The sequence below is a fragment of the Syngnathus scovelli genome, chromosome 5 (genome assembly GCF_024217435.2).
Source record: "Syngnathus scovelli strain Florida chromosome 5, RoL_Ssco_1.2, whole genome shotgun sequence".
Taxonomy (NCBI): Eukaryota; Metazoa; Chordata; class Actinopteri; order Syngnathiformes; family Syngnathidae; genus Syngnathus; species Syngnathus scovelli.
Genome location: NC_090851.1, coordinates 2,216,681 through 2,225,003, shown reverse-complemented (window position 1 = coordinate 2,225,003; position 8,323 = coordinate 2,216,681). Strand labels below are relative to the sequence as shown.

General features: G+C 48.2%; 1 protein-coding gene across 1 annotated transcript; it reads left to right on the top strand.

Annotated features, from left to right (window-relative positions):
- Positions 1 to 237: 237 nt before the first annotated feature.
- smad1 (SMAD family member 1) lies at positions 238 to 8,213 on the top strand. The gene is made up of 8 exons (XM_049721799.2): positions 238 to 380; positions 1,583 to 1,652; positions 3,939 to 4,442; positions 5,064 to 5,303; positions 5,388 to 5,504; positions 5,774 to 5,998; positions 6,084 to 6,340; positions 6,413 to 8,213. Exons 3-8 carry the CDS (start codon positions 4,043 to 4,045, stop codon positions 6,554 to 6,556), a joined length of 1,383 nt encoding a protein of 460 aa, XP_049577756.1. The 5' UTR covers positions 238 to 380; positions 1,583 to 1,652; positions 3,939 to 4,042; the 3' UTR covers positions 6,557 to 8,213.
- The last annotated feature ends 110 nt before the right edge of the window (positions 8,214 to 8,323 follow it).

Below are 8,323 nucleotides of genomic sequence, written 5' to 3'. Positions count from 1 at the left end.
GTAAGCTCGAAAATGAGTGAAAACATGAGACAACCACATGCGCATCCCACATTTAAATTTATGTTTTTAAAACGGTGACTAACCGCGAAACAGGGAGGAGTGAAAAGACTCCAAAACAGGGCCAACCACTTAAAACTTGGCTACGAGACAGAGCCACAGTTGCATAACTTGCACGATGTGAATGAATGAGACGACGACAAGCTTTCGAGTTGCGTATGGAAAAAAAGTAGGTCTTGTTATTGTCGGAGGCGGCCCGGCGGCGTGATACTGGCTCCGGGGCGGAGGGTGATGAGGCCCCGCGACTGGCTGACGCCAGGCCGAATCACGCCGCCGCGAGGAGCTCCTGCGAGTGAAGCCCGCCGCATCAACACTGGCACAAGGTAACGTTAACTTTCTTTTAAACGCTTTTATGCAAACTAAAATACTCGTATTTTTTTGTGTTCTCTTTCCCCCGTCGTTTGCGCTGCAATTGTGCACGAGAGTAGCGCGTTAACGATTCCCACTCGAAACTTTTCCCTCTTCCCCGCCTCCATAGTTGCACGTTTATCGCCATTTTAAAGTGAATTAAAGTGACATTTTGATACAGTAACATCGATAACAGTGAGTCTTGTATTGTGTGTAAAGTCACTTGCGTACCTCCCAGCAACACTTCAATGTATCAAAACACCTTTAAACGACACTCAAGTCAGCTCACACGGTATTTACTTTTAATTTTACACTTATAACCTTTCTAGACAGGTTGATTTAATTATCTATTCATAACGCACGTCTGTAGTTTATTTATTATTGGAAATTCTTATTTATGGAATCGCAAACCCCTTTAGCGTAGACAAAATGGATGCTCACGTGAAAGGTAATCAATCATTATGATTCATATACAAAATGGATGCCAACATGGATCATTGTCAAATCTATCTATCTATCTATCTATCTATCTATCTATCTATCTATCTATCTATCTATCTATCTATCTATCTATCTATCTATCTATCTATCTATCTATCTATCTATCTATCTGTCTGTTTGTCTGTGATAAGAAAAAGATGACATTTTGTGCCATTTTCCAGTCTTAATTGGAATTTAGTGCACATTTTTTACACACGTCCATGCTTGTGCGTGTTCATCATGTGTCAGGGAATTAGTGTGCGAGCACTGACATCATTGAAGGTGACATATCAGATTACTGAAAGAACCTACATTTTGACCTTCCATCACCGAATTGGTGTCCTTTGGGGTCGAAATCGCATTCTATTGTCTTGGAATACCTTAAATGAAACATTTGGAAATGTAGGTTTGTGGCATTCTGGCATGGAGCGAGGCAGTCACAACATTTGCTAGACGCCATCGTACGCCGGCCGCCATATGTCGCGTTGAGGTGTCCTTCCTAAGGATGCTAACTCCCGTGACGCGTGCCAAGCGTGGTTGGAATAGCTCGCTTGATCGACATCGTGTCGTAGAATTTTGTGGGTTGATCCTAAAGTCAAAGCTGCTAATGTTCTGATCATTATTAGGATAGTCTTCCTAATGTGTGAAAAACGACTTATTTTAGTTCAATCATGACTTTCTTCTTTTTATTTTAGAGGTGTATCTACATGCATTCGCCGCACGACGCTGCCCCCAAGAGGCCAAAACGAACACAGCAGAAACAGCGGGTATTGATTTGAATTGATCCATCTTCATTGCTATTATTTTAATCTATTCTTATTTTACTTGTTACTGATTCATTTTCTGGTTGTTCTTTGTAAGTTTTGGCACTGAAATCAAGGAAGGATTGTTTTTATTAATCGTAATTTCAATATCAATCCATTATTTACCGCAATCGCCCAGCTGTAGCTCGAAGGATCTTTATGGTTGAGATCAGTAGCGATCCCCGCTTAGTGCGTAAGATGTGTCATTACTGTCACTTTTGCTTAACGCCGACATAAAAGCTGTTCTGCCGCCATCGCTCTCTCTTCCTGCACTCCAGTGACCCCCTTAAGCGGGGGGCTAATGGATGCCCAGTCCAGGACCCTGCTGATAAATAATGTAGCTTCTTTATAATGCGCCTCCCCTTCCTCCCCCTTCCTTGGAGGACGGCTGGAAAGCATCATTAGTGCCTCATCGTCCCGCCTAAATTGATTAGCGGACACTGGAGCGGCGCAAAGCGATCCTCGGGGCTCGTGCGCCGCTTCGAAAGCGCCGCCCGTGTTGCTGTGGCCAACGTCGGAGTGTTTTTTACGAGACTGTGGCGTAAACTTTTATAAGGAAGGCCACGGCTGCCGTTGGTTCGTAACATTTACTCACATGCCCCAGGCAAACCTGAGCTATTTAATTGACAGTATGCTAATTGTTGCGGTTGTGGTTTGGAGTCAGTTTTGGCCCCACAACCTGTCTGCATTTAGTGGAACAGCTCCTGTATGAGTTGGAGGTACCAGAAGAAGGAAAAGCAAAAAGCAGATTGTTTTTGCTGTGTTAAACGCTCTGCAGCAAATGACCAAGCGCACTTTTCTAAAAATAGAACAGGAGAAAAATGCCGTATTTACATTTGAAATAGCTCTCAGATAACACCGGCGAACACATATCAGGGCCTGCAAGAGACCGAGCGCGGGTGGAGATGTATGGGGCGGCCAGCTGCAGCGGCAACACAATAGAGGACGCGGAAGCCTGCTGCAGATGTTAAACTGCGGCCCTTTGTTGGAATCTTCAAACGTGCGCAGAAACAAATGTGCTTACCTCAGCACTTTTTTTTTTTTTTTTTAGGGTTAAAAGCTCCACTTTGTAAGTCACTTGATTGTTGGACAGACTTGCTTATTCTGTGTGATAAGAGGAATGCTGGAAATGTCCATGTTTTACTGTACCGCTTGTGAAGTTTAGCAACAACGCTAACAAATTCTTACTAAATTACGTGCCCCCCCCCCCACACAGGTCACCCCGCACCTGTGGAAAAAAAGCTGCACTCAGCAAAAAAAAAAAAAAAAAAAAACTTGTGATGGTGCCGACAGACGCGAAGACACAACCACGGCATCTGTTTCCTGTTGCTCCACCCGCGGCGGTGCTGATAGTCTCGTCCCACATGGCCTGCGAGCAATTTTTTTCCCGACTTTTCCCAACACGTTTGCCCATCTGTTCAGAATCGGCTCGAGGCGCAAAAACACCCCCGGCGCACATTCTCCTTACGAGTCATTTCGGAAGCGTAGCTCCAACGTTCCTGTCAGGATGGTCGTTTTTTAGCAAGTGACCAACACACCCTGTAAAAAGCACCTGCTCCCGCCATATTTAACACCCCACGTTTGTCATTACCGCCTCGTCTACACGCGTGCCGCCCGACAAAGATAGCAATCGGAATTTAATCCCATAATCTAACGGGACCGAGAATAACTAAGGGGGCATTCTTAATCATCTTGCCGGTGGGAAATACAATATAGCGCCGGCTTTACCGTCAGTGATGCGCTCTGAGCCGTGAGTCACTCGCTGCGCATTTATCAACACGCTTGCGGTGGCAGAAAATGAAAAAGATGACAAAGAGCTTCACACCGTCTTCTCTTTTAAGAGCTGTGCTCTCTGCCCCCCCCCGCCCGCCTCCTCCCTCGCTAGCGAATGACTCCCCCGGGAGTCAAACGAATGGACAGATTTACCCGCGCGCTTCCTCCTTATTGTCCTACTCGGGCCGAGCGTTTGCCGGTCGGCGGTGGGGTCGCTCATATTTTCCTCGGCGGGCCGCTCGCTGGACTTCCTTTGATAGCTCCGAAGCATTCTTTTGCTATCTCAATGAGATACAGGAGAAGCCCAAAAATTTGGCCTTCACCCAAAATAACTCGAGTGAGGGTGAAAAAGAATCCACGTGGCATATTTGCAGCTGTCGCTCACTAGATTTTAATGTGGCGTCGCCATCCGTTCATAGTCGATACACCGTTTTCGTCTTGTTTTGAGATACTGATCTCCATGATGTGTTCTTGCAGAAAATCTGAGGACTATCTCCCCCAGTGATTCTCTCCTGAAAGATCTCCCCCTCCCCCTGCCGCTCCACCCGGAGAAGGCGGGCGCGAGGGTCGCCCCGTCCATCATGAACGTCACTTCGCTCTTCTCCTTCACCAGCCCGGCCGTCAAGCGCCTGCTGGGCTGGAAGCAAGGCGATGAGGAGGAGAAGTGGGCCGAAAAGGCGGTGGACGCCCTGGTGAAGAAGCTGAAGAAGAAGAAGGGCGCCATGGAAGAGCTGGAGCGGGCGCTCAGCTGTCCCGGTCAGCCCAGCAGCTGCGTCACCATCCCCCGCTCCCTGGACGGCCGTCTGCAGGTGTCCCACAGGAAAGGGCTACCTCACGTCATCTACTGCCGCGTGTGGCGCTGGCCCGACCTGCAGTCCCACCACGAGCTCAAGGCGCTGGAGTGCTGCGAGTATCCCTTCGGCTCCAAGCAGAAGGACGTCTGCATCAACCCGTACCACTACAAACGGGTGGACAGCCCAGGTCAGTACGCTCAAACGAACGAGTGACGCACGCATATAGCGGGCTAGCTGCTAGCAAGCGCCAACTTGGTGTCCCACTTTGGACACAGGGGAGAATTATGTAGATGTCAAGAAGATGGAGTTTGGTGGATAAACAAGTGGCAAAATGGCTGCTTCTCATCTTCTTCCATTAAATCCACCGTTTCATTCACTCTAATAGCTTTAGCGTATGTTGAGTTGTTTTCATGACTTTGGCGATTAAAAGCCACACACTGTTAACCTTAGCCGCATTCTTTTGTTTTGATAATTGACCTTATCTGTGTGACAAATCAAACCTTGTTTGATCCTAGAACACAAACATAGGGTTGTGTATTTTTTTGGGGAGAATGCTTGGAGCGGAAAGTTCACCACCGTCCTCGGACAATTGCAGGAAAGACTTGCAGCCTGCCCCGCACACTTTTTGTTTTAGCAGCAGACGCCGTTCAAACCCACAGCCACCTGTCTGTCCACATGACCCCCACACACACACAGACACTCGCTTACATACACACTTCCAGTCAATCAATTTGCACTATTCCGCATCAGCTGTCAATTTTCAAGAGTTCACGTCCCTTCTCAACTGCGTTGACCGTTTTGTCTGCAGTGCTGCCCCCTGTGTTGGTACCGCGCAACAGTGAGTTCAACGCCAAGCACACGATGCTGCCTCGCTTCCGCAACCCGCTGCAGCAGAACGAGCCGCACATGCCCCAGAACGCCACCTTCCCCGAGTCCTTCGCTCAGGCCAACCCTGTGCCCTTCCCCCACTCGCCCGGAAACAGCAGCAACGCCACTTTCCCGCATTCGCCGTCCAGCTCCGACCCCGGCAGCCCCTTCCAGATGCCGGGTGAGTCCTTCGCCGCCGCTTTCCCTCCTTTCCCTCCACATGGCATCTAATTGTTTTTTTTTTTTTTTTTTGCCTCTGCCGCAGAGACCCCCCCTCCTGCCTACATGCCACCGGAGGAGCAGATGACTCAAGACTGCCCCCTGCCGATGGACACCAACCTCATGGCGCCACCTTTGCCGATTGAGGCTAACAACCGGGGAGGTGATTTCAGCCACAACATCAAAAGTTGTCATTTCATTTGTTTTATTTAGTTAGGGTTTGATAGTTTTTCTTGGTTTTAGTTTCTTTAAAAAAAATAACTCAAGTAACTCAAACAATTATTTTGAAAACAATTTAAAAACAATTGACAAAAACAGTCCACAGACTTTCAAGTACAGTAAGTGCAGTGCATAACACTTCTTCTGACGTTAGATGACTCGTCTTTCTTTTGGTCCGTGCCTGCGCATGACCTCTGCTCGTGTTCCCCGCAGTGGATGTGCAGCCCGTGGCCTACGAGGAGCCCAAGCACTGGTGCTCCATCGTTTACTACGAGCTCAACAACCGCGTCGGCGAGGCCTTCCAGGCCTCGTCCACCAGCGTGCTGGTCGACGGCTTCACCGATCCCTCCAACAACCGCAACCGCTTTTGCCTGGGTCTGCTCTCCAACGTCAACCGCAACTCCACCATCGAGAGCGCCCGGCGGCACATCGTCAAAGGTGCGGGGCGCAAAAAGCCGCTCCAGTGGCCGCATTGAGACCAAATCCATCAACTTAACCGCTCTGATTCCTGCGCACCGCTCAGGCGTCCACTTGTATTACGTCGGCGGCGAGGTCTACGCTGAGTGCCTGAGCGACAGCAGCATCTTCGTCCAGAGCCGCAACTGCAACTTCCACCACGGCTTCCATCCCACCACCGTCTGCAAGATCCCCAGCGGCTGCAGCCTGAAGATCTTCAACAACCAGGAGTTCGCCGAGCTGCTGGCCCAGTCGGTCAACCACGGCTTCGAGGCTGTCTACGAGCTCACCAAGATGTGCACCATCCGCATGAGCTTCGTCAAGGTCGGTACTCGCGCTCAAAATAATCGTATCGCCAGGAAGTCAGTCGATGAAAGAGATTCTAACGTGTTTCAGGGCTGGGGTGCCGAGTACCACCGCCAGGATGTGACCAGCACCCCCTGCTGGATCGAGATCCACCTCCACGGTCCCCTGCAGTGGTTGGACAAGGTGCTAACGCAGATGGGCTCCCCCCACAACCCCATATCATCCGTGTCCTAGACCTTCCTCAGGGTCAGCCCGGCCGTTTTCGCCCAGGTGGCAAGACGAGCAGATCCCAGACCAGCCGACACCCCATTGCCTCGCTTCGATAAACTGTCTGATTGAAGCACAAGCGGCTGATCTGGGATCTGCCGAGGAGGCCGGTTGTCTCCCTGGCTTTTCTACTTGAAGGACTTGTGGGCACATAACCCAAACTGGGAGAGGAGCGAGCAGAGAGAGCATCATGCAACTGGAAGAAACTTGATCTTTGTGACCAACACTAATAATCCAAGCGTCACACTCTTTCTTGGTGAGCGCAGGCGTCCTCCCCAAACTCGTCTCCTTTTTTCGTCGTTGCTTGCATGCCCCCCCTGTACACGTATTCCCTCCTTTTCAAAGCGGTGAACGCCAAGCTTGGCTTCGCCGTTGTCATGTTGTGGTATGACGCCCCGACGAAATGCTGGATTCCCTCCACAGCTGCCGTTTGTTCCTGTTCAAGACAAGTTGCGCAACGTGGACAAAGGCTCCACGCGCACTATATTGTACTGTATGATTTTTATTAACAGCTAAGGACAAACATGAAAACGGATGCGGGCGAGAGTGAAGACTGCAAGTTTCGCTGTTTCATCCACAGGTACATTTGAACGCCTAAGAATAATTAAGTGTTGTTAAACAAGTGCTAGTAGTGTGCGTAAACAGATTCTGACGCTGGCTCAAGACAATGCTAAATACCGAAAATGCCGTCCATACTGCTTCTTTCAAACAAAATCCTCTTTTACACAGAGGTCCCGTCCAAGCCTGGCATTCACCCTACTTTGCCTTTCACACAGAACCCAGCCAAGCAGGTTATGGCTGACACACACCAACTGGACAAAAACAAAATTTTGGACAGCTACAATTGCTCTCTTCACAAAAAGGCCAGCTCAGGATTTACTGCTCCTAAACCGAACCGTCCTGCATGGTGGAACTGCGTTTCCACACACGCGTTGTTACTAGTGTTTTATTTTTGTGCGACATTCCAGGTCACTGGAATTGCAGTCGGACGCTACAATGCAAAGACATTGATGTAGAATTGTGTAAGGAGACTCAAAGGATGACCAGTGTGAAATTTCAAGCATTTCCTCAAGAGAATATTAGGGACATTTAGGGGGTGGGGGCATTGCACGAAAAAGGCATTTCCGCTATTAAAATAAATGTTGCTCATGTTTTATTCTTGTGGTTTCCCCCCATGGATTTAGGTTTAAATGGTGTTTCTAGATATCTTCATCTTTAGACAATGGTGCTGTGTTGTCTGGTTTGGCCATGCGTAGTTTGGTTAGTGTATTACTAGACGACGCATTGACGTGGCCAAGCATGTACTGTATTCAACAAAACTGAAGACGCATCATGGATGGGTGTTTTCAACGACTGTTAACATGAAAATATTCTAATTGAAATCATTTCACAAAAGGCCCACTCATATCATTTTTTTTAAATAAAATATGCTGTTCTTACTTTCTTTGATAGGTGTTATACTCCATACATTCTTGTTGGTTTTGTCCGCACTTTTCACGTGTTTCCTTTTCCTTTTATGTTGCTGTTTTTCCACTTTTTTGGCCTAGTCAAACTCCCAGAAAAGCAGTTTTATTCCATGAATATCAAGACTCTACTGGAGTATTAAAATAAGTGTGTTTCAGTATTTAGTATTGTCTTTATTTATGCATCAGTATATGGATATAGTACAATATATGTATATGGAGTCCAAAAGAAAAATGGGCCTCTGCTGCTACCTATTGGTGTAAAATGTCA

Bases quoted from the DNA above. Each gene is read 5' to 3' on its own strand.
- smad1 (XM_049721799.2), top strand. From the start codon at position 4,043: ATGAACGTCACTTCGCTCTTCTCCTTCACCAGCCCGGCCGTCAAGCGC. The intron at 4,443-5,063 runs GTCAGTACGCTC...TTTTGTCTGCAG, and splicing joins CAAACGGGTGGACAGCCCAG to TGCTGCCCCCTGTGTTGGTA. The intron at 6,341-6,412 runs GTCGGTACTCGC...AACGTGTTTCAG, and splicing joins TCCGCATGAGCTTCGTCAAG to GGCTGGGGTGCCGAGTACCA.